The sequence below is a fragment of the Dermacentor andersoni genome, chromosome 1 (assembly GCF_023375885.2).
Source record: "Dermacentor andersoni chromosome 1, qqDerAnde1_hic_scaffold, whole genome shotgun sequence".
NCBI lineage: Eukaryota > Metazoa > Arthropoda > Arachnida > Ixodida > Ixodidae > Dermacentor > Dermacentor andersoni.
In genome coordinates, this window is record NC_092814.1 from 128,584,398 (window position 1) to 128,612,245 (window position 27,848).

A 27,848-nucleotide genomic window follows, 5' to 3' on the forward strand; every position below is an offset into this window, starting at 1 on the left:
TTTTTTGGACATCAAGGGAGCCTATGACAGTGTACTTCAAGAGGGCTTGTGGGGCATTCTGGAAACTTTAGGAGTGCAAGATGGAGTAACCAATTTCTTAAAAGATATCTATAAAGGTAACCGGGTGATTATACAATGGGAAAAGCAGGTTTCGGAGCCTGTAATGATTCGGCGGGGGCTTAGGCAGGGGCGCCCATTGTCACCTCTGATGTTTATGCTGTACCTACAAGGTTTAGAGGCCAAAATACAGCAAAGCGGACTCGGCTTCAACCTATCATTTTTCAAACAAGGAAAATTGATTGAACAGTCATTACCAGGACTGATGTACGCGGATGATATTGTATTAATGGCTGACAATGCAGAAGATCTGCAGGAATTAATGGACATATGTGGTACAGAAGGAGACAGATTAGGCTTGAAGTTTAGCAAAGAAAAATCAGCAGTCATGATTTTTAATGATAACATTTGCGGCGAGCATAAGATACAGGAGGCCACGCTGGAGATAGTCGATAAATACAAGTACCTTGGGGTGTGGATAAATAATGGCATTGAGCAGTGGCGTAGCTAGGTCGTCTAGCACCCGGGGCCCATAGGTCTTCTGTCACCCCCCCCCCCCCCCTGGGTGTAGCCAGTGGAAAGAGGGGTGTCTTCAGACGTATATGACACCCCCCCCCCCCACTGGCCCCTTGCACCCGGGGCCCACGGCCCCCCGGCCCCCCTCGTTGCTACGCCACTGGCATTGAGTATCTGACAGAGTACGAAAAATATCTAACGACTAAAGGTAACAGAAGTGCAGCGATTATGAAGAGTAGGGCACTGTGGAACTACAATAGGTACGAGGTAGTACGAGGGATATGGAAGGGGGTAATGGTACCAGGCCTGACTTTTGCCAATGCAGTTCTATGTATTAGAACACAGACCCGGCAACAGTTGGAAATTAGGCAACGTGGTGTGGGTAGGCTCGCTCTGGGAGCACATGGCAAGACACCAAATCTTGGAGTGCAGGGGGATCTGGGATGGTCTTCTTTCGAGGGCAGAGAGGCTAGTAGCAAGATAGCATTTGAGGAGCGATTGAGAAAAATGGGGGAAATTCGGTGGGCTAGGAAGGTTTTCAGTTACTTATACACGAGGAATGTTGACACGAGGTGGAGGAAGCGAACTAGAAAATTGACAAGCAAATACTTGGGCAGTAGCGGGGGGACACGTAAGGAATCATCTGTCAAGAAAAAGGTTAAGGAGACAGAGAGGGGTATGTGGAGTACAGAGATGCAAACCAAATCGGTATTGGAGACATACAGGACGTTTAAGCAAGAAATAGCCAAAGAAAATATTTACGATAACTCTAAGGGAAGCTCATTGTTGTTTGAAGCCAGGACAGGTGTACTGCGGACTAAAACGTACCTAGCCAGATACCAGGAGATAGATTTGGTGTGCGAGGCGTGTGGAGAGGAGGAGGAAACGGCTGAACACCTGATACTTGCTTGTAAACAACTTCACCCTGCAGTTGAATCTAACGGGGAACTATTCAAAGCTTTGGGTTTTAAAGACAGTGAAAGTAGAATAGACTTTGAACAGGTAGAAATAACTAAACGGAGACTATCTGATTGGTGGATAATATCAACGCAAAAGTAAAGGAGTAAATACATAGGTATGCATGCATATAGAACCATTAAAGGCTAGGTGGCGCGCGCCGCCGCCGCCCGATTCAAAGGGTTGAGCCTCAATCATCCATCCATTCATCCATCCATCCATCCATCCATTCGCAGCGCCCCCTGGGCAGTGCAAGAGCCCCATTCTGCAATATTCTGCAACATTCGTTTTCCCGCGTTTGTTGGAGCGGGCTTTTAAATATGTTACGCAAAGAGTAGCGAGTGCAACCAATGTTCGTACTTCAAAACAAGTGCAAGAGTTGGGTGCGGGTGGCTGCCGACACTTATTTCAAGCAGCTTGCTGAACTCTCATGCCCATCAACGCAGTAAAGCTGCTCAGTTTTGATAGACATGTCATCACAACGCTTTCTACACTCAACTACCAGCGTTGCAGGCAGCAGCTCAAGCTCGTCGCGGTCGCGCCCAGGCAGCGGCCAATGGCGAATTCTTAGAAAGTGGGCGATGTCAAGATCGTCCTCGGAGGCGTCTCTCAGTTCGACTATATTGAAAGATAGTGATAATGAATATTTGGGTAACGAGTCGCAGGCGCTTCAGCAACGTTCACTAACAAGGTCAGTGTTCATGCAAGGTTTTGACTGGTGTTCTATCGTCGCGACGAAAAAAGCACCCCGCAACGAAAATAAGCGCCCCGCGACTTCTGCAACACTAGTCAGAACCTTCTCAGAATTGGTGCTCAAAGTTTCATATATGAAACTCGAACTTTGTTCCAGTGTACTAGATTAGTTCATGCATTGTTCAGAGACAAGGTACTTGTCTAGAACGCGCTCCTGACGGCCAAGGCAGCAGCCAAAGCATTGCGACCAGCAGGCCGAGAGAAGACATGTCATCTCGTAAATGTAGCCGTGCATGTACATTCTGCCGGTTTTGTACGTACCATGTGCTTATGTCGCCAGCGCAGCCCGGAGCACGCGCCTCGCGCGTTTCAGACGATCGAGTGTCTTGAACTCCGTACTAGCACTATTTCATGTCTGTTAACCTAAAATTGCGTATGGGTATTCTGACTTGGGGCCTTCGTTAAACGCTAGTTTAAAACAGTAATTCAGTTTCTATTGTGCTCTTTATGCTAAAGATTAGATAACGAATTTGTCAGGCCAGCTCTATGCAACAGAGTCGAAAAAAAAAGGAGCAAATATTGCTCCTCAGACTTGGCTGTTCTGTGCACTGCCTTGTATTACTGACATTATTTTTGCTAAAATGCAGTAGGTGATACTGAAGATGATAGGGATACTACAAGGGCTGGGAAATAAGCTCAGTGCTACCACGATTAGAAGTATTGCTCTTATTTGTGTGAAAACTAAGCATGCAATGAGTGCAATTACGGTAAAAATTATTTCAGAACATTCCTTTCTGGTATCCCCTATAACTTACTGTAAATGTGGCTTGTCTCTTGTCAATTGTAATTAATAATAGGGCTGTATGGGAGGAATACAAGCTCGTTCACGTGGAAGGTGCTACCTTCAGCTGAAGCTTTTTGCTGTGGCCTTATATGATAATATGAACTGCTTAGGCACCATGGTGTCATAACTGTCTGTTGCTTGTAGCTATAAGTTACTAAGCTGCAACAGCCTAACCTGGCCAACACCGTACACTGTATTGGCTGCGTGACTTTTGGTTTGTTTCATGAAGCATATAATTTGTGTGAATTTTGAGTGTGCTTATGTTAATACATTAAACAGCCTCACATGGTGGGTTAGCCTGCAACAGAAATCACTTCAGCCAAATTTTTTTATTATTGCATTATATTCCTCTAACATTTGCAATAGTAAAGTTACATGAAGTGTGTAGGCAAAAAGAACAAAGCCCATAATTTTGAAGCTTTATGTGTGTGTAGCAGTTGTTTGCTTTATTACGGGAGGAATCACAAACCTTTGGTCACGCAGGAGCCCCCGGAGTCCATTGAGTGGCAACACAAAATCCAGATTACCACATGAAAACACGAAAAGGAAGCTAGCAATCAGTGGAGCTGGCTCGCCTCCAGGAATGTCACCAAGAAAAGTGTCCAGGCCTGAGCTTGAGAAAGTAGCAAGCTCCAGGGCACCTTCACATTCGACTTCAGTAGCCACTCCAGTAGTTGCAACACCTCGCAGGTCATTCTGGAGTATTTCTCATCGTGAAGAGGCTCCTTCTGATTCGTTGGCGCGAAATGCTCAAAATGGTAGAAAAAGTGCACCTGAAGAAAAGTCAGCTGATGGGTTCAGCAGAGTGAGGCAGGGACAAGCTAATACAAGTTCGCAGCTTTCTACTAGAAGTCAACAGGTAAGACATGATTTGGGTAGGAAGCACCACTGACATTGGAAAAAAAAAAATCATAACTTTCAACTATTGAATGTTAGTGTGAATCTGGCCATTGGCAAGTTTTGCAACAGCTAAAAAATTATTTTGTATTTCCTTTGCTTTGGTTCCACTGCAGATGGCTTGAGTGTAAAAGCTGTGAGCATATAAGGTCATGGTCAAGAGTTTTAACTTAAGCAGAAGCTTTAGCTCGAGTGATCCTATCTAAATATATGTAAAAAGAGAATTCGTTTCTCTCGGCAACCACTGCGTCAAATTTGACTAGGTTTGTTGCATTTAAAAGAAAAACTTAAAATCTAGTGACTGTTGGTTTAAAATTTCTGATTTAGGTCGTAAATGTTTTATTAAAAATTTGCAAAAATAAAAAACTTTCAGTAAATGACTCTATGAAGTTTACAACTCTGTAGCTCAGCAAGGAAAAACGATATCGCAATTCTGTTAATTGCATCTGATAGTACATTTAAAGCGGACAAAATTGATATGTTATGCACGAATTTCAAAAAGTTTAGTAATATGGAAATACAGCTTTTGCAGAACCCTTGTACACAACCTAATGAATTCGCGTAAGATATAAAATTACATATAGAATTTGTCCGCTTTGAATGATCTAATGGATGCCATTTACAGAATCGCAATATCTGTTCTTGATTCAGAGTTATTAATTTGTAAACTTTGTGCTTCTATATTTTTCAAACTTTCGAATTTTTGAAAATCTTTTTAATAACATTCAGGCCCTAAATAGTAATTCTGCTTCCAACAGTCACTATAATTATGCTTTCTCTCTCAAATGCAACAAATTTCATTAAAATCGGTCGAGGGGTTATCTCAGAAAAATGTTTTTGCGTTTTACATATATTTGAATAAGTGGCGTCGGAGTCGGGCTCAAGCTAAAGCTACCTCTTAAAGATGACTGCAACAGTGACTGCCAATTTGAAGCAACATGGGCTGTGATTTGTTACACGACATGCTGCAAATCATAATGTGCATGCATTTCACTCTGGTGGTGTGAGATAAGAACCCTACTGTCTTGTTTCAGCATCCTCTCAGCTGTGGTTTTACTTGTCTATATCTATGTTTATTGCAAATCTGCAAATCTTTAAAAGAACATTGTTAGCGACGCCTTGTCACATGCAATTGAAGACCTAAGAGGATTTGCAGGGTCTTGCATCTGGTTCCTCTCGTCATCAAAATGCCACTTCAGGACGTGAGAGAACACTGGCCTCAACTTCAAGTGGCAGGATGACATTAAAAGAAAAGTCCGCTGTCAAATTCAGCACAAAAAGGCAAGGACATAAATCTTCCACTTTGCGGTCACCAAGTAAATGCAAGCAGGTGAGTGTAGACATTTCTTTTAAAGAGAAGAACATAAAAATAAAAAGTGCATTTATTACAAACTAATAAGCTCCAACTGCTGCAGAGGTTGGGAGAGCATCAAAATTAAAATAAAATGCCAAAATTAAAATAAAATGCTTTCACCTTCTTTCTTATCAACGAACAGCATTGCTTAGAACTATCCTTAACTCAAATGACAGTTTTTTTCCTCGTGACTAGAAGTTTACAATAATGTTTTAATGTCTGCCTCCTTGTTGTGAAGGAGATAAAGTGAAGGCGGGACCTGAAGCAGTGGCTGAGCTGAGGCTTTGTTTATTACATACCAAGCCATAAATCGTGTTGGAGCACTGTGCTGTGCTGGGGCGTCATAGCCTTGGTTGCTTTTAAAGACAAGCAAATGTCAACACTTAGTCTCTTCTTGCTCTTCCTTGTGTTTGCCTCCTTTAACGGTCAGCTGCAACGAAATTGAATTCACTTTGGCTAATTTGTTATCAATGAGTAATATGTACCTTGGAACCAATGTTGGAAAAGCAGCAAAACTGTTAATTGTATAATTTTTTTTTTGTTAGAAGCCTTTAAACAACACCTAAGCAGATGATGCAAGTCCAAGCACGTTGCATCAGAGATTTTTCAGCACGCCGCCGGCGCTCGGGCTGGCTTGTCTATCGGTGGCGAGAGGGCTAGTCATGGCACACTGCGGTGGCTGTAGTACCTACACTACATAGCTGTGTGGCCTCCGAGATTGCACAGTTACACCATTGCAATTGCTGAGGCCATGCCAAGGAGCCGCACGTTAGTTTATGCATCACTTCTGGTGAGCAGTAATGACCATGTTTTTTTTTTTTCTCTCTCCTTTATTTTCCAGTGTTAGAAATGGCTATTTTTGCAAGCTCGTTGTGATGCTTCCCCTCGTATTTCAAACAACAAACTTTACACAGTCTCCTCTACATCTACATTATCTTAAACTAGGTCTTCTAATCCACTGTGGAATTTTAAGTGGTAGTGTTCGGGTTCAAAGTGGCTCATGCATGTCAGTGTCACCTGAAGTACCTGAGGCACTATAGACGTATGCAAACACCCACGAGGAAAGGTACAAAAAAATCTCGGGCTTGCTGAAAAATTGCCGTGGTTGAACACAGTTAAACCAAGTTTGTTGAGCGATAGCACGGTTTTGCTTGTTTTGGGAAAGGACACAGACGCTGTTCGGCAGGGTATCAGCAGTGAGCGAATTGACCTTCATGCTGCGTCTCGCGCCAACACGAGCTAAGTGTTGAAAGCATAGCGCATACGAAGCTACCAGCACTCAGTGTACTTTATACACATCGCAGATCGCTTTGAAGATGAGGCCCACTTAACCATGCACTTTGTCCACATCACAGATTGCTTTCAAAATATGGCCACCCATGCGGTGTATGCAGCAGCTTCTGGTAGTGGCAGGCTAAGTCCCAGTTTTACCTTGGTTGAGCTTGACGGTCAGATTTACGGAACCAGGTGTTTTCTGGGTTTGTACCTGTAGTAGTAGAGCTGTTGCTCTAAAGCCTTATTCCTTAACTGAGATGCACAGCCTGAAACTGACAAGCACACTGTGGTGTTCACAAGTTCAAGTTTGAACAACAGTCCTCAATTATAATTTCCATGTGTAGGCTGTGGTGAGTGTTCATTCTTTCGAAACTCTTGGGTTCATATACTTTTGCTCACAGGTGCACAACTCATCCCAGACGAAAGGCCCATCTGGAGTCACCTGTTAACATCTGCTGAGTCGTGGTGTTACCTCTGGTACAATCTTGAAAATGCCATTGTTATCCTCTGTTAATAAGGCCTTGCTGCTTAGTAGACATGGAGGAATGAGTATTTTAATGACAGGAAATATACAGTTAAACCTCCATATAAAGAACTTCAATATAACGAAATTCTCGATATAACTTAACTTTTCATAATCTCTTGTCCACAGAACACCATGCATTTAGACCCGCTGTGCTTGCTTATAGTGGCTATGTTGGGATGCTAAGCACGAGGTTGCGGGATCGAATCCTGGCCACGGCGGCTGCATTTCGATGGGGGTGAGGTGAGAAAACACCCATGTACTTAGATTTAGGTGCACGTTAAAGAACCCCAGGTGGTCCAAATTTCCGGAGTCCCCACTACAGTGTGCCTCATAATCAAATTGTGGTTTTCGCACGTAAAACTCCAAATTGATTTAACACCATGTATTTAGAACCTCAATATAACGAAGTGTGTTTGTATGCGAGTTCAACGTAACGAAATTTCACTGCCGCTGCAAAGGAATGCCGAGATAATAGAAACTTCTGCGGCTGCAGATGGTCAAATGATTAAATTGCGAGCAGCTGCTTGTAAACGCACCTCCCAAATCGCAAGCCGCTCAACAAGAGCGCGAGCGGAAGTGGATCCGCACCATGTTTCGTAATAAGTCCAAGTGCGATAAGAGTGAAAGTGTGCGCGGGTGAGACAAGACAAGAAAGATGGTGGCTTCACGAGTGCCGCCTTCCCGCGCTAGCGAAGGGATAGAGGGGGAGGGAATAGAGCTCGCGGTAACGCGATAAAGCTCGCGCGAGTGGGCAGGGCAGAGCGGGTGGTAAGTTGGCGCATGTCTTGATTTCTTGCGCACATCTTGGCCTTGCGGGACTGTAAGTGTTGTTGTACTCATATGCAGCCGTGCGCCCTGCATTAGAGGTAACCTGCCGCGTGTGCAAATAGTGGGTGTGCCGCGACGGCATGGCACCATGTCTTGACGCGCGTTTAGTATTGGAGGTTGCGTAATCTCGAATTTCAGTCACCCGCTGGAGCGAGAGGCAGACGAGGCATTCGCTCCCCGCTGCCGGCGCTTTTACTGATAGCGTCGTCCCAGTGTGGGCGATGTTATCAGTGGTGGAGGTGGAGTGCACGCGAAAGCGTGGCTCGCTTCACTTAATTCTACTGCCGATGTGAACATATCGTTGATGTACGTGGCATGAAACCATATCATTCGTCGCCCACTCCCAAATTTATCAAAATTAATGGTTTTCTCAAATTTGCTTTTTTCGATTGCCCGATAATTCGGAAAATTGTGCGGCCCCTTTTTGTGTAATAAAGATCGTTCGATGACTGTACTAATTTCCAATAAGGGTAGAATTTCAATAACAACGAAATTTAAATATAACGAAGCAAATTGTTCATTTCACAGACTTCATATCGAGGTTTAACTGTATCTCTGCCAGTGCATGTTGGCAGCCTATTTCACTGAACTTGCTGCACCATTTCAGGAAGCACAACGCTTTCAACATTCTTTATTAATGTGCAATCTTATAGGAGTAACGACATAAAAATCTTGTCACACTTTTTTCTTGTCACATTATTTGTCACACAAATAATGAGTTACAGCGCCTTTTAATGTGACCTGTTCAAAATACCCAACTACAGCGTAGCTGCTTTGGATGTGAAATAGGAGGCTATTCACATTACAAAAAGTGACTGAGGTGCTCGCGTGGTATTATAAACAGCTGAAGAGCGCTCCAGTCAGCCCGGTGCAGGGATTGAAGGCTGTGCAATGACTATGTTGCGAAAAGCTGCCAAATTGGCCCTTCGAATTGTACACTTCTCTTGGAAACAAAGAGGAACCTGCTCTCTATCTTGCCCTTTCGAGTGCTGAATGAATTAAGCTTTCAGCAGCACGGTGATTGTGTGTGTATATGCATCAGTGGTATTTGGCACCACGAGACCACCACATCAAGTTTTGGTGAAGTGAATAGTCTCCTTTTTCACGTCCGAATTTGTGCTTCAGTCAGCAATTGCACTTTTGAACTGGTCACATTAAAAGGCAGTGTAATTATGTCTTGCACTATTGAGGAGTTTGGGCTCCATAGCGTAATTACTGAGTCGGCAGCTATCCAATAAAGAAACAAAGATGACACAAATTTTGTGTCACTTTAAACTCTCCTTAAAGATAACTACTCCTTAAAAAAAGGGAGAGTTATGTCTTGGAATAGAAATGTTTTTAATCTTTATTATTCTAGTTATTCTGCAGTAAGCTTGTAGATATATATCTGACTTTACAGGCTTGTTTTGAATCTGTGTGAGGAGCATTTCATTTACATGCAAATTTTCTTGACTATCTTCTTGTGAACTTTGCAAAACTTAGATTTTGTTAAACAGCGTATCAATGGCTCTTGCTTTGTTCAAGAAATCAAACAAGCCCAACCTTGTTGTTCTGTCTACTTTAGAGTAAAAGTTCTGAGATTTGCAGAAAATTTTTGGTGTCAACACTCGGGAGAGTTTTCTGGAAGTCTGGCAACTCTTGTTCTAGGGTAGACACATCAAATTAAAACATTAGGTAAACAAAGATGGGGCTCATATTCGAAATAAGCACATAAAATTACATGTCTTTACAAGTTTTGAGCACCATACCTTGAACAATAACGATCTTAAAAATTTACAGTCTAGGACTTACCTAACTCTTCTCTCAATTTGACTGTGCCACCCGTGTCATGCTCCTATATTTGAATTTTGATGTCATGCGAGAACCAAACTCCATGAGTTAAAGTACAGGCATTGTGCAAGCTCTTTGTAGCCAGCAACATAGTCCCATGATTGTTAATTACTCGTTTTGGAATGGATGTAATTACCGCTTTGCGAACAAAACAGCCCATCTAGATGGTAGGAGGAGATTCTGCAAGTTGCAGCCAGTGCAGCACTGTAGAGTCTTGTGTGCACCAAGTCCAACTTCATATACTTCTGCCACTCTGCTCCTTTGTTTCAACAGTGCCACCCTTCTAATAATGCAAAAAGACAGTTATAATGGTTTGTTTAAAATCATAGATGGCAGAACAGCCTAGACACATTTTGTGTGTTGGTTGCCAGTGGGTCATGCAGCACACAGAATGCAAACGCTTTCATTGAATGCATCATGGGTCACTGGTTGGCCACAGCATTTCAGCTCAGCCAGATATTCTTCTATTTGTAACCTCATACATTAAAATTTATATCTTTGCGTTCAAGTGCCGTAAAGTTATTTGAGCTGCCAGCAGATGACTGCATGTAATTTGGCTTCTGGATAGGAGGAATACAGGCAGTGAAGTTTAAGCATGAAACTTAATGCAGCTTTTTTAGGCACTGAGCTGCAATTTTTACAAGGGCTTGTGAAAATGACATTTAAGCATTTACATGCTTCATTGTAATCAAGGTGCTTTGTTTCCTGCAGGTTGCACCAAAAAAAGCTGTGAGAAAGCCAGGATATAAAATCTTGGGAGAGATTGACCGTCATCGGTCATCTACAGTGACACTCATCCCCCGCCTTCCATTTGCTCGTGTTGTGCGCGAGATTCTTTTTCGCATAACTGGTGATGATTTTAAGATGCAGAAACTGGCCCTGAAAGCACTCCATGAGGCCAGTGAAGCAGTCATTGTGGCACTCTTGGAAGGTTCTAATGTTCTCGCTCATCATGCTCACCGTGTCACAATTATGAGCAGGGATTTAGATAAATTGCTTACCTTGATAAAAAGCTATGGCAACATGCACGGCTGCCTCTCCTAAAGGCATTAAGTCTTTTCATGATGGTTTTAATGCGAAATAGTCATGCACTAAAATGAACAACTTGCCAGATCTGTGTGGTCTGCGTGGAAACAATGAAAATAGTGAGAAATATTAATGGCTTTTATTCTGCTTATTTCACAATCACTTTTGACTTATCCAGTTACATTGGAGTGCAATTTTTTTAAGACTCATGCTTGTGTTTTATTGTATACTATTCGACGTGTCAGATAGTACAAATAAAGTGGTTTAGAAGCTTCCTGGTGACCTCAGCTAATATTCACTGAATATCGGCAGTATGTTTTTTGCTATCTATTCAAAGCAAACACACCTGACTACTTATGATCGCCGTCAGTGATTGATCAATGGGGTTTGATGGCCCAAACCAACACAGTACATACTATGAGGGACGACATAGTGCAGGGCTTCAGGTTAACACCTGGGTTTTTAACCTGTTATTGTGCACACAATTAATTCTTGGTACATGAGCGTTTTTGCACTGCACTCCCATCAGAATGTGGCTGTCGTAGCTGCAAATCAAACCTGCGACCTCGTGCCCCATAGCAGAACTTAGGTTCTGAGCCGCCATGGCGGACATTCATTCATCAGGCACTTAAAGGTAAGTACCGTGAATGACTGTGAAGCATCCCAGGTATGTCTTTGTGCTCTCCAAAACTATTTCATTTGTGAAAAACTTGAGTAAGATGGCAGTACTGCTCTGCTGTTAGCTGCTCTCAATTACTGTAAACGTGCCCTTCACCATATAAAAGTACTTGCCCCAATATCTAGGGTACCTTTACATAGACTGCTTGTAGTATGTGAAGTTTCAAAAGACATTCATGAGCACCAGAAATGCCGCGAGAAGCCGTAGTCTGCTAGCATGGCACCCATGTCGGGCATCCTCACTATACAGGGTGTTCCACGTAACTTGAGCCAAACAATAAAAACATGCAAATGCCATGTAGCTGGACAGAACCAACTTAATGTTGTTTGCTCTTGCATGGACATACTCAGGTTATTTCATTCTGCCTAATTAGATAATTTTCATTAATCAACAGTGATCATAGGTTAGTGAGGCCTAAAATTTTCCTTGATATGATGAGAGAAAGCAAATTTAGGCAAGAAGAAACAGGCCAACCTAGATGCAGTAAGGGTAAAAGCGGACCAATCAAGGCTGGTGCTTGCAAACAAATATGCAGCTTTGGAATAAAGATGAGTATGACGTAGAGGTAATCAATGAAACGCAGACTAGGCTCGTTTCAGAAACAGCAATTGAAGTGGGAGGTAAGGGAACTAGTAGGTAAGATCTTCCAACAAAGGACCTAATAAAGTAATAAAGGAACTACAAAACATGAAAGCAGAACACCTATATAAACTTAGAGAAGGGAAACTACTTTCCACGGTGCAATGAAAATAAGAATAGCGGTGGTGTTGTGAACTGAAGTATGCGACAGAGATGGCGCTGGCAAAATCAAACCTAATATCATCATCATTGCGTAGTGAGCAATTTGCCCCCTTCAGTAGTGGCTGGTGGGGTTCGTTGTGCTGCTCGCTCGCTGGTTTTGGGCGTTTTTCTACCGCTTTCGGAGCCGTGTTCGTGCGCACGATACTCTAAAATGACTACCGATACCCTTATTAAATCGCCAGGTGACTGGGAGGCCTCAACTGGCAAAAGAACACGTGAGATAAGTAAGCTTACATTGTTTAATCTCAATCGTGAAAAGCAGTACATGCCCACAATTTTCGTACAGGTCAGGTGGAGCTAATGCTGTCAATCACCGAGTTTACAACATACAGAAACACAGGTAGTAATCTATTTAATGGAATTAAAAACTGAAACCGAGCGAAGTTTTCTGATCGTGTTTGGCGTGCCACTAAAGCAAGTACAACGATATTGTGCTCGGCTACATTCGTACTCGTGTTGCGTACAGTTCTGTTTGACGTGATTCAGACATTTCAGCTAGATTAAAAAAAGAAACATAAGTGCTCGGCAAAGATGTACTGTCAGTAAGGTAAGCTCGAGCTGCAATGTCGCATTGTTTTCACAACACATTGGCGATAGGCATGAAGTGTAGATGGGAAAAAACGTTATGCTAAATTTTAGATCACATATTGTGTGTTCTTGATATTTCTGCTGCACATTTAGTGTTCAGGTGCAGCAGTAAAGGCTTTCACACAAGTGGAGTAGCCGTAGGAAGGCGAGGAACGTTATGGGGATGACAGCGCTTACAAAGACCTCTGCAAATATTTTGTATAAACAAGGACACTAAATAAATAAACATATAAGTATGCCCAACTAATTCCACGGATCCTTGTAAAATGAAATTTTCGGTTTCATGTTGAAAAGCATCTCAGTTTGCGTGTTCAAACAATGCAAAAAGGTTATAAGGAGATGAACACTTCAGTTGAGTAACAGAGGTGAGCAAGGGAAGCTTCAGCCTGTATCCAACGTTTCAACACTAAAACATATTTGTGAGGGCTGTGACGAAGATAAATTCCCATGCTGAGGCTTCCCTTGCTCGTCCACTGTTGATTGGCTGAATGTTAAGCCAAACTTCGAGTATATTCCAAAACCTTTTTGTGAACACACTGTCCTCAGGTACGTCATCTGCTGTTTGAAGAGAAAGAAAAATTGATTTTATTGGTTTGTCATGTTTGAGAAGTGTGGAGTAGGCCACTTGTGTGAAGTTGCCTGTTCTAGCCATCTCTTGCGGTGCCGGGCTAGCCTAGTTACTGATTTCATGCAAACTGTACATGAGCCTTTTGTAGTTAATAAATTAAAAATGCAATATCCAGATCTAATTCTAATCCTATCACTTACCATCTTAACAATGTTCCTTTAGATTTCGCCATGTCCTATAAATATATTGGTGTACACATTACAAATAATTTAAATTGGACCAATATGGAGTATGTCATTAACAATGCTATTCACCTGCTCGGGTACTTACAGTGCAACTTTTCCAAAGCACTGTCTACTTTAAAACTACACCTTTACAAGATGCTAATACGCTCAAACTTGAATAGGCATCTGCAATATGGGATCCCAGTCGCATTAGTCTTATTACTTCACTTGAACTAGTACAAAATAATTCTGCTCATTTTATTCTTTCTAATTATAACCGTACCGTGAGTATAACCTTAATAAAACTAACCAGCACTTATTCCCCTAGGTAGTCGTCGCAGTTGCCATGTTTCGCTATTTCATAAAATTTTCCGTCGTACTACACTTCACGACGACTTCATACCGCGGCCTCAAGTGCATTTCAAACTGCATCGGTCATCGCAGTAACACGGGGATCGATTCTTGATACACGAAGTCTTTCTTTCAATCTTTCATCCCCCGTACATCTGAGGAATGGAACCACCTTCCCTCAAGTATCGTAGCCATCACCGATAGCAAACTTCTTTTGCAAAACATTAGCTGAAACTGTATAATCGGGAGAATTATTGTATTACCAGAACTCACTGCTATTGTTCGTTTGTTTTACTCTACTGCTTTGTACCCACTCCCCTCTTTAATGGCTATGGCCCTGAGCGTATCTTAAATAAAAAATAGAATAATAAAGTGAAGAGTGACTGCCAGAGTTTCAGTGAACATGAAGCATCATCTCCTCAAAATTGCACTGAGCGGTTTTGAAGGCTTTCAAATTCTTTGCAGTTTCATGTAACAAATTAACGCTATGAGGGAGCATGTGATACTTGGTGGTAATGTCCGTCAATCTGATTTGCAAATAGCAGATGACAGAGTTTGCATTACCAAGTAGGAGCTTGCTACATGACGAGAAAAGAAACAAGTTGGGACTCAACTTGTTACTTCTCCGATTGTCATAAAATGCCCTTAAAATCAAGTAAGCTTGTATGTTAAATTTTGGCATTCCCGCTCGGTACGACACAAAACTGTAGTCTGCTGCTTTCCTGATAGTGCTCACAGCCCTCTATCTGGTAAATTTGCAAACATTTAATGGTGAGGCACGTAGTTCAAGAAGACCTGTTGTCATTATGGTGACCGTTGAGCTTCTTATGGCTTGGCGTGGGCAGCTTGCGAACCAATAATCTCTTTTGTCCTTCTTCCTGAAAAGAGAAATCGTGAAGCCAGGACAAACATGCAAGCAAAGAATGGTGAAACAAAAGTTTGTCCAATTAATGAATAAATCACAGTTCTAGTTGAAGTGTTCATAAACATAAATTGCGAGGATTCTGGTTCTGTGGTGACGCATTCACTGTTGACTTGTACGTCCAGAGACAGTAGAGTCGAAAGTGGTGATCAAATATGAGCAGCATCTTGGAGGCTGGAGGCAAAAGAAGAAAGCCTCAATTACTATGGTGGAAGCGTGGGTGAGTTTGTGATTCATGTATGACTAAGAACAGTGAACAAAACGCTCCATGACAGAAAAGCATGCAGACACACACAACACTGTTTTGAGTGTGCATTTCTTTCAATGGTGTCCTTGTGCGGGCTGTACTTAGTGAAGCCTCGATTAAATTTTTTTGCCAGCTACTAGGTAATAAAAGGGAATTTTAATATGTATCAAATGATATTAATCAAACTATCACCGGAAGTACACTTGCACTAATGTGCTGTGGATTTATCGCAGTGTATCATTGATGCAGACACAGCCAGAACTTTATTTTTTATGCTGTACTCCGTGTTAGGAATTTTAGCAACATGGCAAAATAATGAGAGCCTTGTTTGAATTGCCTTTGAAGAGCAATAACTTTATTATGATTTTACACTTTGAAAAAAAAACATTTACTACAGGAGTGTTTTATCCGGCTCGCACCTTAAGAAATTTAAAGTTGAAAATGCGAAGCAGCCTTTTTTTACTCGCCGGTGCACACACCCAGAGGCTGCAAGGTTAATCCGCTTTCTTAAGTAGTTTCCAGACAGGCTGTGCTCGGTTCGAGCGACGAGTTTTCACGCTAGCTAGTAAATTTTTTTGGAGCAGCCAGTCATTACGCGGCCAGACGCGGCAGATCGCTGACTACGGAAGCCATGTATGTAGCCATTACGCCAGTGAAACGCCGCAGCTGATAAAATTCAGTCTTTAAACACGTTTGCCTGGTAGTGGCTATCGCATGTCGGACGCACTAACTGGCTGAGATACGATTGTTTCAAATTAAAAAGAACCTGTGTGATGCTGCACAAAGGGAACGATCACCCCGTTCGCAAATATAGCCGCCGTACAATTTGAATCGATAAACGGCACGGACTGCAATCGATACCAGTGGGCTGCTGCTTATCACACGTCAGTGAGGTCTCCAAACCTTTATTCAAGTAATAAAGCACAGGTTTTAATAACGTAGGTTTAATAAAAATAATTGTCTGCTTCTTTTACAAAATATTGCATGTTAACTATGTTTGAAGGTTACTATATGTACATATATATTTGCAATATGGATGAGTGGATGGATGTTATCAGCGTCCCCTTTGGAACGGGGTGGTGGGTTGTGCCACCAAGCTTTTGCTGTTATACTGCTGAGGGATGTCGTGTCTGCCGAAGGACGAATCCCGACATAAAAACTTAACGCTTCTTTATTCGACTAACGATGGCAGCGGACGGGCATACCAACGCTAGGTTCGTCCCAGTAGCGGAAGGTAGAAGGCGACCTTTCTCAGCCAGGCAGCCTGTTTTTATAACCACCGTCGGTGACGCATACCTCGGGTGACGTGGCGGTGGCGCCATGTTTTATCGACCATGCAGTCCAGCGTGCAGCTGTGTTATGCTGGGCCAGATGATAAGAAGACGGAGGGTGCGCAGAAATATGCGCGGAGTGTCGGCGTGTGGCAAGAAACGCCTGTAAAAGTTCAGCATGCCGAGGAAACGGCGAAGGTCTTTGGCGGTGGTTGTTGAGTGTAATTTTGCATGTCAGATGCGTTGAGGTAAGGGTAGAGTTCCCTCTGATGAGACTTCATGGCCGAGGAATTTCACGACTGAAGCGCCGAGCGTGCTCTTTGGGACATTGACGAGTAAGCCGTGGTCATCGAGGCGTTGGAAAAGCAGACGAAGGTGCCTGTGGTGTTCGTCGGTGTTGCGGGAAAAGACCAATATGTCGTCAAGATAAACGAAGCAGAAGTTGAGGCCGCGGACGACTTCGTTGATGAAGCGTTGAAAGGTTTGTCCAGCGTTCCTCAGGCCAAAGCTCATGAAGGGAAACTCGAACAAGCGGAAAGGAGTAATAATTGCAGTTTACGGGACGTCGTCCGGATTGACGGGTATCTGTGCGTAGGCCTTGACCAAATCTAGCACGGAAAAAATGTGGCAGCCGGAAATGCAATGAGCGAAGTCCTGTATGTGGTGAACGGGGTACCTGTCCGGAATTGTGCGGGCGTTGAGGGCACGGTAGTCCCCACAGGGCCGCCAGCCTTCGGTTTTCTTAGGGACGAGGTGAAGTGGCGAGGCCCATGGGCCGTCGGAGGGGTGGGCGATTCCCTCCCGGAGCATGGCTTCGAACTCTGCTTTGGCTATGCGCATGCGATCCGGGGCAAGGCGACGGGCGCGACAGAAAACCGGGGGGCCTGGGGTGGTCCGGATGTAGTGCAAGGTGGTGTGCTGCACGTCGCGTGGCAACCCGCTGGGGCGCGTCACAAACCGGCAAATTCGGCGAGGATGGCGTGGTACGGTGAATTATGTTCGACCTGAGTACTTTGATGCTTGACTGGTGGGTACTCGTTCGCTGTCCTGGCACAGAATGTCCCGTTGTCGCGTCGATGAGACGGTCGTGGCGGCAGCCCGGAAGGAGGTTGTAGTGCGCCGAAAAGTCTGAGCCGATGATTGGCTCTGTGACGTCGGCGATGACAAAATTCCAATGAAGGTCACGGCGTAGGTTTTTAAGCTGGACGTGCAGGCGGAGCGAGCCGTAAGTTTTGATAGTGGACCGGTTTGCCGCGCTGAGCTCGAAAGACGTGGAAGGACGGGGACCTCGAAAGTGGGCTCGCGGGTAGCCGCAAATGTCGGAACCGCTGTCGACAAGGAACCGCTGCTTTGTAATTTGGTCGGTGACGAAGATGCGACGGCCTCCAGGTTGGCAGCTCGCAGCCGTGGCTACGAGCTGCCGTTGGCGTTTCCCTGATTTCTAGCGGAGCAGGGTGGTCGACATTGCCGTGCTCTGTCCCCAAAGAGCCTATGGTAGTAAAACCAGTCGTCGTCACCAGGCTGCTGCGACGGGGTAGTGTTCTGGCCACGGCTTTGCGAGTGGCGCGTCGGCAAGTGTTGATCCAGGCGTCGTTGAATAGAGCTGAGCTGTCGGTTGATATCGTCGATACGCCGCGCAAGCTCTATGGTGTTCAGCGGTGCGGCGACAGCCTGGACGGTGGGCGACAACGGCGGCAAAGAGACCTCGATGACGCGATCAGCGATCCCGGCGAGTTGGTCGAGAGGTAGCGTAAGCTGAGCCTGCAGAATTGCCTGGACGTGCGGTGGAAGTCGTTGAAGCCAAAGTGCTCGCAGTAAGGAATCCTGGCCTTCCATGTTGCCCGCGAGAGCACGGAGTGGCGGAGGAGCTGCGAAGGCTTGCGCTCGGCAAGTTCTGCGGACTGAAGTTGTCGCACCTTCTGGTCTTCCGAAAGTGACAGGCGGCGAATGAGTTCCGTCTTGAGGTGTTCGTAAAGGTTGCCCGTTGGTGGGTTGGCAAGGATATTCCGGACCTCGCTGGCGTAGCGGGCATCGAGGTGGGCGATGACATAATCGTAGCGGGTCCGGTCTTCTGTGAGGTGCGCGAGGGAGAACTGGGCCTCGACTTGGGCGAACCATACCTCGGGCGAGTCGGCCCAAAATGGCGGAAGCTTGACAGCGACACGCCAGACGCCGTGCGGGGCAGCGTGCGGGATGCCATCTGCCGGGGTTCTGACGTCCTCGGCGGAGCCGGCAGGATGCTGCTGCACGGAACCAACGGGTTGGTCTTGCCGTTCCTGAAGCTGTTGCTCTTGCTTCTGGATCACCTCTTGCTGCGCGTGAAGCTATCTGTTGAGAAGTTCCAGCTGTCGTTGAAGGGAGTCTTGTTCGTCCATGGCGATGCGTTCTTGTTCGTTGTCCGGGTCACCAGATGTGGGATGTCGTGTCTGCCGAAGGACGAATCCCAACATAAAAACGTAACGCTTCTTTATTCGACTAACGATGGCAGCGGACGGGCATACCAACGCTACGTTCGTCCCAGTAGCGGAAGGTAGAAGGCGACCTTTCTCAACCAGGCAGCCTGTTTTTATAACCACCGTCGGTGACGCATACCTCGGGTGACTTGGCGGTGGCGCTATGTTTTATCGACCATGCAGTCCAGCGCGCAGCTGTGTTATGCTGGGCCAGATGATAAGAAGACGGAGGGTGCGCAGAAACATGCGCGGAGTGTGTCGCCACACTGCCTAATGTCCTGCCTAGGTTAAAGAAAACGCTGTGAACTCCCACAACCAAATTTTCTGATCCCCTATTGCGAACTTTGCTTTTCTACGTCTCAGTCTTTTGTTGTTTCCCTACTTTTATTCCACCAATCTTCCAAACGCCTTTTGCTAATCTCTATTGCGGACATGTTTGCTTTAATATTTAGCTGCATTGAGTGCCCCTAGCAGAAAAAATACAAATTAAAGTATGCGACCAAATTACAGTAGCTCCACTTGCGCGCTTATGCTGGAACCATAGAGTTTCTCACTCTATGGCTGGAACGCTCCGCGATCGATTTTTCGCCGCCTGTGGCGATAGCTGGAACTTGAGAGTGTGCGGGGCCTTTGAATGTGTCCAGCTCAAGTGATGAGAGAAAATTCGCGGAACTGTCAAAGGTGATCGACATGGAGAAAGTAAGGTATATTCGAAATAACGTTGAGAAAGACTGAGTAAGCAGTAAGAATTGGACACAACATGAAATAAATGCGAACAAAACTGCATAGGACAAGCCAAGATGTATGCATTGGAACATAAGCAGGGTAATATCATCAGCAATTTCAAAGATATAGTAAAAGCAGCACAATTCTGTACTGACCTGTACAGTACCCAGAGCAGCCATCATACCTCCATTCCAAGTAGTAATGATATAACTATAGCGATGAAGTTAGAAGGGCCTTGCAATACATATGAACAGGGGAAAAGCGGCAGAAGATGGAATAACAGTCAAGGAGGAGATATCATGCTTGAAAAGCTTGCAGCCCTTCATACACAATGTCTCACGACTTAAGTGTTTCAGAGAACTGGAAGGATTCCAACATTATACTAATCCACAAGAAGGGAGACGTTAAAGAATTGAAAAATTATAGGTCCCTTAGCTTACTTTCAGTATTGTATAAATATTCACCAATTTCCAATAGAATAAGGGCAACACTTGACTTCAGTCAACCAAGAGAAGAGGCTGGCTTCAGAAAGGGATGCTCTATAATGGATCACATCCATGTCGTCAATCATGTAATCGAGAAATCTGAAGGGTACAATCAACCTTTCTATATGGCTTTCATAGATTATGAAAAGGCATTTGATTCTGTAGAGATACCAGCAGTCATAGAGGCATTATGTAATAAAGAAGTACAGGAAGCATACGTGAATATCTTTGGAAATATCTACAAAGATTCCACAGCTACCTTTGTTCTTGACAAGAAATGTAGAAATATACCTATAAAAGGGGTCAGCAAGGAGACGCAATCTCTCCAATGCTATTCACTGAATGCTTGGAAAAAGTATTGAAGATATTAAACTGGGAAGGCTTAGGAGGGAAGATCAACGGCGAATATATCTCTGCAACCACCGGTTTGCAGATGACATTGTCCTGTTCAGCAACACTGGGGACGAACTGCAACAAATCATTGAAGACCTTAACAGAGAAAGAGGAAGAATGGGATTGAAAATTAATATGCAGAAGACAAAGGTAATGATCAACAGCCTGGCAAGGGAACAAGAGTTGAGGACAGCCAGTCAGCCTCTAGAGTCAGTGAAAGAGTATGTTTATCTAGGTCAATTACTCACAGGGGACTCTGATCAATAAAATAAAATTTACAAAAAAATAAAAATGGGTCGGCGTGCATACAGCAGGCATTGCCAGATCCTGACTGGGAGCTGACCACTATCATGGAAAAGAAAGGTTTGCAATCACTGCATTCTACCGATGCTAACATAGGCAGAAACTTGAAGACTGACAAAAAAGCTCGAGAACCGTGCAAAGAGTGATGGAACGAAATATGTTAGGCATATCATTAAGAGACAGGAAGAGAGCGGTTTAGATCAGAGCGCAAACAGGGATAGCTGATATTCTAATTGGAATTAAGAAAAAGATATGGAACTGGGCAGGCCATGTCATGCGTAGGATGGATAACCAGTGTACCATTAGAGCTACAGAATGGGTGCCAAGAGAAGGGAAGTGCAGTTGAGGACTGCAGAAAACTAGAGGTGATGAAGTTAGGAAATTCGCAGGTGCAAGTTGAAATCAATTGGTGCAGGACAGAGCTAATTAGAGATAGCTGGGAGAGTCCTTTGTGCTGCAGTGGACATGAAAATATCTGATGCTGATGATGAATTAATCAACTTTTCAAATATTATAATTGGATTAAAAGAGTCGAGAAAATTGTAGAACATGAAACACTCCTGATACAGCTTTCTAGTGCTCAATACGTGCTACATAAAAGTGTTTTTCCGAGTGTGAAAGAAGCCCACGAACACACGTTAAGTGCCACGAGTAGCCAGTTGCGTGGAAATTTTGTGTGTATTCGTGGGCTTCTTTCACGCTCGGCAAAACACTTTTATGTAGCACGTATTGAGCAACAGAAAGCTGTATGTGGGAGTTTTTCATGTTGCTCTACAATTTTCTAATTGACACTTTTTATCTAATTACCATATTTGAAAATTTGATTAAATCATTAACCCTAATGGTCTAATTAGGCAGAATGAAAAAATATAATCGGAGTATCTCTAAGTGACGGCAAACAACATTTACTTAGTTCTGTCCAGCTACGTGGCATTTGCCTATTTTTAATGTTTGGCTCAAGTTACGTGGGACAACTTGTATGTATTCTCCACAAAAACACTGTTGGTGTCAGTATCTATTCTAAAGCAGCGAACGTGTTCGAATTAAGAGAGAAGCTGCATGAATATTTCATGCAATAGGGACTCTTTCCCTTAAATGTTTGCAATTGGTGGTCATAAGGGCTTTGTGTAGAATGATCAGCCTTTCCATGCGAAACTACTACTTATCTCATTGGGTGTTCTTGCCGGTGTCCGGCGGCGGTGGTACATTTAATGATAGGAGCGCTTAAATGTAAATATATTATGTATGAGATCGATGTAGATTATAGAAAAAGGGCATAATGTATGGAATGTGGTTATATGTCAACACATCCAGGTATAATAAACTAAGAAATTTGAAACGAAAATTCGAAATGCGTTTGCCCGTAGGCGGATTCGAACCCAGGCCACCCCGAGGAAGCTTCGCAATGAGAGCCAGAGGCGTTACCTCTACTCAACACCAGCAGGCGTTATCGGCAAGACGAAGGAGTGCCTAGTTCGCGGAGCGGTTCCTGATGTCACGGGAGAGGGCTCGTCACTTGTATATAAAAAGATGCGCGCATTGGCTTGTCTCCATTGCGTGTTGCAAAATGGATACAGGAGCATCTACCTCGGCGGTGCCTGCAAAGCCACGTCGTTGACCACAAAAGTGCGCCTCAGGAGAAGAAGCACTGCAGTGCAATGCGGTTCGGCGTGCAATGCAATTGTAATGCAATCATATTTCTAAAGTACATGCATCTATATACTTCACGGACCATAAGATAATGATCGTTGGCATTGAACCTCCACTACCAGTCGTCACCTTGTTTGTCAGTGGAGTAAATAAAGAAGACATTGTGATGGTTCTAAATGTGTGTTTCCATTAAAAACGTTGGGGAGCCTGCAACACTTCCAGGGGCTACTGCGAAAGCACTAAAGGAAAAAAAAACTGCATTAGGAAACAAAAGTGAATCATAATAGTTTCCCAATGTAGTCCCCCAATGTATTCCCTTCAGTGCTTTCGCAGTAGCCCCCGGAAGGGTTGCGGGCTCCCCAATTTTTATGTCTGTTGTATTGAACACGTAACTCTTTATATGACGTAATAAAGGTGAAGGTTCAGTTGGCTTGGACTTGCCTTGATGCTGCACTTGTTCTATTATGTAAGGTTACCCAGCATATGACGGTGGGAAGACGAAGAAGTTCCGGCAGAACACGCTCTTTCACATGGGCTACGCCGACTATCGACGTTTTAGCCGAAAACTCGTCAACTGCACCAGCCTCGACTATCCGATCGGGTTCCACTCGAGAAACGCTCCGTTTCAAGACAAAGTTCAAGTCCGTGAGGGAATTTTTCGTCATCCCACGCGACTTTGAAAATTCGAAACGGCGGAAGCCCCGTTAGGCCTCGATAGGCTTAGCGCGTGAGCGACCACCCATAGCCTCCGATAAATATAGGAGGCTATACATATATACCGCCTCACCATTTAATAACCGGATCGTTTCTGCCGAGCGCAGGAGATGGCTACATCAGAAGACATGGCTCCGGACCTCCAAATACCCCCCTCCCCCCCTCCGCATCCGGTTAACAACGCGGACGAAAACGGGGACAGAAGAATAATTTCGGAAGCGGGGACTAGCAAAAGCCAAGACATCGCCGCCCACAACCAGGCGACGGACGGCTGGCAGTTAGTTCTATTGCGGCGACAGCGAGAGGCTGTCAAGCACAACGACAGGGAAACGGCTTCCGACAACAAGAATAACGTAAACGGACAGCCATCAGCAGGCGGCGCGAAAAGAGACGGGCAAATCGGTCGTCGCAACATGCGTCCGAGGAAGGGGAAGCCTCTGCCACCATTACTGAAGAACATCAAGATAATACTGAAGCCTAACAAGGGACTAATGCTCAAGGAATATCTGAGATCAGAAATACCACAAGCGATTATTCGGGCTACCGGGACGATAATCAGAAAACGGACCGAACCAGCGAAACATCACCGGAGAGGATTTCATACTGCGAATCCGAGAGGGAACCAATATCATCATCGTCTCCACACCTTCACTGGAAGTGGCGGACGTCATTCGTCGAATCACGTGCATGGAGCTGCAAGGCAAGCAACACCCCTTCAACGTGTACGTAGCGGATCCAGATGATAGCTACAAAGGGGTGGGGCACGGATTCCCCGCACACACCGAATCAGCAGATCTCCAGCAACACCTGCGAGTCAGGAACCAAGGAGTCACTATCGAAAGGGCCCGAATGCTAGGAAGCTCAAATACCGCTCTCCTCACCTTCTCGGAGGCACGCGCCCCAAATGCGTGTACTACATGGGAGTAGAGATGCGGTGTACGGAGTACAGGCCAACAATCCAAATGTGCCTGGAGTGCATGCAAGAGGGACACCGCTCGGACGTTTGTCCGAACCCCAAGAACATACGCCGTGGCTGTCGACTCGAAAATCCACCCCCACAAGGACACGAATGTGAAGTGAAGTACGCCGGGTGCAGGGCGGCGGGGCACGAGACGCGTCGGTGCCCGAACAAATTGATTGCCGCCAAGCACGTGAAGACGACTGGCCAGTCTCGATAGCGGGAGCGGTCGGGACAGAACACCAAAAAAAAAACACCGGGGCGCTGGTTCGAGTCGACGGAAGAGGAGGACTTCTACCGGCACCCATCGAGATCCAGATCTCCACACGGAAGCAGAGCGAAGAGCAATACCCCCTCGAGGGGCCCCTCCAGCTCCAGGGCTTCGCAGCGGTCGAATTCGCCACTGCCTAAAAAACAGCAGGTGAGCTGGGCGAGGGTTGTTTCTCCCACTGCTCCAAAACAGAATACTGGTGAAAATGATTAACGTATTCAGAAATTGGAAAAGGAAAATGCGCGACTAAGAGAACAGCTCTTAGGAGAAGAACGCCAACGACAATCACTTGAGAAACAAATGTCAGAGTTAGAGGCGCGCTTCAATAGCACAATACAACAGCTGGAAACGCCGCGTCATTCTGAAGAAATAGCCAAAACGAAAGCGGTGGCAGGTATAAACTCCGTCTCCGCGCAGTCTCCGACAACCCAAATCACAAATAACGCGCAGATAACGGCAGCGCAGATCCAGACAATGATCGCGGAAAACTTGAAAATATTTATGCATGAAATGATGACGTTAGTTACCCAAAGGTTAACGGAATTTCAACAACTATGCACGAACGACTTCGAGAAACACAAGGTATTCGTGGCGGAACAGCTTAAGGCAGTCTCGAAGGCTGTTCCCACCAAAAAACGCGCAATTGCGATAGGAGCGGATTCGGCAAAAACTAAAATAAGCCACTGCGTAACAGAATCCGACGGCTCGGACACGGAAACGTAACGGGCTTAAAATAAGAGTGGGCAACATGGCTAATCATCTTAAGAAATCACAACGAATACAAAATTCAGAACAATTAGAGCTATGGCAATAGAACTGCCGCTCCTTCTCCTGCAGGAAAGCGGCAGTGTTCCACCAGTTTATCAAAAGCTCCGGAATCGCTCCGGACGTGATATGTTCGCAGGAGGTCGGGGCCAAGCCGGCCAAACTGCAGGGATACTACATTCTGAGCGATCCTCAATATTCGAAGGTCGCCACGCTGGTGAGCAAGTCGATAAACGCTCAATTATTAACACTTCCGCAAACTGAGGGAGATACTAATTCCATAGTTATCAGTGTGATGCCAAAGAAACGAAGTAAGGCACACACACTAATCACAAATCTGTACGGTCCTCCCAAAAGCAAAGGGGACGACCTACCCCACATTCTCTCAGCAACAAAAGATTTAGCGGGCACCAGGGATAAGGCGGTGATAGTGGGTGACTTTAATGCACCCCACATACTATGGGGATACGCAAAAACGTCGCCCAAAGGGTTCCTACTCGAGCGCACCGCAACGGCCTTGTGCTTACGGGCAATCAATCAGATCGGCAAACCGATGCGCACGCGGGTAACAGCGTCAGCAGAGACACGGCGCCCGACCGTGCCTTTACAATTAACATCAGAGACGCACAATGGGTTTCCTTTGACGAAAACCTGGGAAGCGATCACGACATAATCCGAGTAGCGCTCTCCACGCCCAACATACGGAGAACAATAGGAATGACTAAATTAACTGACTGGCCTCGTTATAGAGAACTCCAGGGAGCGCTGGAGGAGTCGGATACAGCCCCGACCAACATGCTATAGAATGGACTGAATTCCTTCGACGAGCACACGGAGACACCACTAAAGCCATTGAGCGTACAACGGATGTGCCGGTGATAGACTCTCACCTGGTCAGCCTATGGGAAGAAAGGCGGAAACTGGCCAAGAGGCGGAAAAGACAACGTCTAAACAAACACCTGAGACAACGGATCGCTCTCTTGGCAGAGCAGGCCCAAGGCCACGCCAACGAGCTCGCTAAAAAACGAGTGGGCGACGTTCTGTGGAACCCTATCAGGAACTCTGGGAACGACCAGTACGTGGCGAATACTACGAAGCATGCTAGACCCGATGAGCACGCGTACTGGGAATAACAAGAAGCTCCAAATTATAGCAGACAACTTCGAGGGTACAGACCAAGATCTAGTCCATGCTCTTCAGAAAAAAAGTACATAGGACCCTCACCTGCCACGGGATCGTCGTACGCGAGGAGACAATACGCGGGGGAGGCGAACCCTAAATTAGACGAATTGTAGTGGGTAACATGCATGTGGCGCTGTGCGGACTGCCACCGCTGCGGCGCGAGACCCGAGCTCGGGCTGCTGATGCGAACAGCTAGGACTCGCGATCAAGAGCCACTTGCGATCCCGCGTACGAGCTGCAATAAACCCCCCTTTCATTTGGTGGAGGTGCGGTCTAGACCTCGGAAACTGGAACTCCGAAGCCGGACGCTACCGACTGCTGCGACCATGCCTGACGAAACCACCCAGGAAGATGCACCACAGTCTCCGGCGGTCATCGTTTCCGGTGTGTTGCGCCAGCGTGATCCTGCCATCTTTAGCGGCACCGATGATCATGACGTGGGGGATTGGTTGTCATCTTACGAACGGGTGAGCCAGCATAACAAGTGGGACGACGTCACCAAGTTGCACAACGTGCTGTTTTACTTAACCGGCGTCGCGAACCTCTGGTTCCGAAACCACGAACACGATTTCGCAATGAGCACATTCAAAACAAGTTTCGCAGAAGTGTTCGGGCGCCCCGCTGTGCGCAAGCTTCGCGCAGAACAACGCTTACGGGGGCGTGCGCAACATCACGGTGAAATTTTCACAAGTTACATCGAAGATCGATGCATTGACCTGTGTAAGCGCGTGAATCCGTCAATGTCAGAACAGGACAAGATAAAAACACATTATGAAAGGCATTGATGAGGACGCCTTTCAGATGTTGTTAGCGAAGGATCCGCGTACCGTGGCCGAAGTTATCTATTTGTGCCAAAGTTTTGACGAGCTACGGAAACAACGCATCTTAGCTCGGCGCCCACCGCCTACGGAAGATTCGTTAGCCGCATTAATTATTGGCGACAACCACACAACTTTGCTGACGCAAATAAAAGAATTTGTGCGCGAGGAGGTCGCACGACAGCTCTCGATTTTTGCCGACCACGGAGAAGCCTTCTCAATGTTTGGCTCCAGCGCTCCGACAGATAATTCAAGAGCAAGTGACCGAAGCTCTTCCACCTCCGTGTCAGCCGCGTGCGTCTAATTGTCGTACAAAAATCCCTCACGTGACCTGATCCTAGGTGCCTAGGGACAGCATCGTTTAGGGATTTTGGAGAAGGCGCGATGCTGGCGCCGAGCGACGCCGTGGCGTGTTCGTCCTCGGCGTGATCGTTCTCTGGACCGCGCGTTGTTCAACATTGCTCATGTAATCGTGCGTGTGTTGCTTGTGTGTTGGTTGTAGGTTCTGTGTTACTTGGCGGAAAGCCGTGAGTAGTGGCGGTGCGGCAATGCGGCTTTGGCCTCGATGAGCTCTGGCACTACATAATCTGCGTTGTGTGACCCGTGCTTTCTTGAGAACCCGGCGGTGGTGACAATTGAAATATCGAAGTGGCCTAGCGCCTCGGCAGCGAAGTTC

The 27,848-nt window shown here is 45.5% G+C and overlaps 1 protein-coding gene and 1 long non-coding RNA gene across 3 annotated transcripts in view; one reads left to right on the top strand and one right to left on the bottom strand.

The window, feature by feature from the left end:
* The first annotated feature begins 1,771 nt into the window (after nucleotides 1-1,771).
* On the top strand, nucleotides 1,772-11,078 carry LOC126544150 (uncharacterized). Of its 2 annotated transcripts, XR_008608744.1 has the most exons (5): nucleotides 1,772-2,221; nucleotides 3,551-3,926; nucleotides 5,121-5,294; nucleotides 7,246-7,359; nucleotides 10,489-11,078. XR_008608744.1 is itself a non-coding variant. In XM_050191384.2 (4 exons), exons 1-4 carry the CDS (start codon nucleotides 2,001-2,003, stop codon nucleotides 10,819-10,821), a joined length of 1,104 nt encoding a protein of 367 aa, XP_050047341.1. In that variant the 5' UTR covers nucleotides 1,772-2,000; the 3' UTR covers nucleotides 10,822-11,078. The 2 variants fall into 2 exon arrangements, 1 of the variants encoding a protein (XP_050047341.1); XM_050191384.2 differs by lacking the exon at nucleotides 7,246-7,359.
* A 1,430-nt stretch (nucleotides 11,079-12,508) lies between these two features.
* Nucleotides 12,509-27,848, bottom strand: part of LOC140216701 (uncharacterized) — a 30,276-nt gene continuing 14,936 nt past the window's right edge. The window contains exon 2 of the long non-coding RNA XR_011893334.1: nucleotides 12,509-15,110. This is a non-coding gene — a long non-coding RNA (uncharacterized lncRNA). The remainder of the gene's footprint in view (nucleotides 15,111-27,848) is intronic.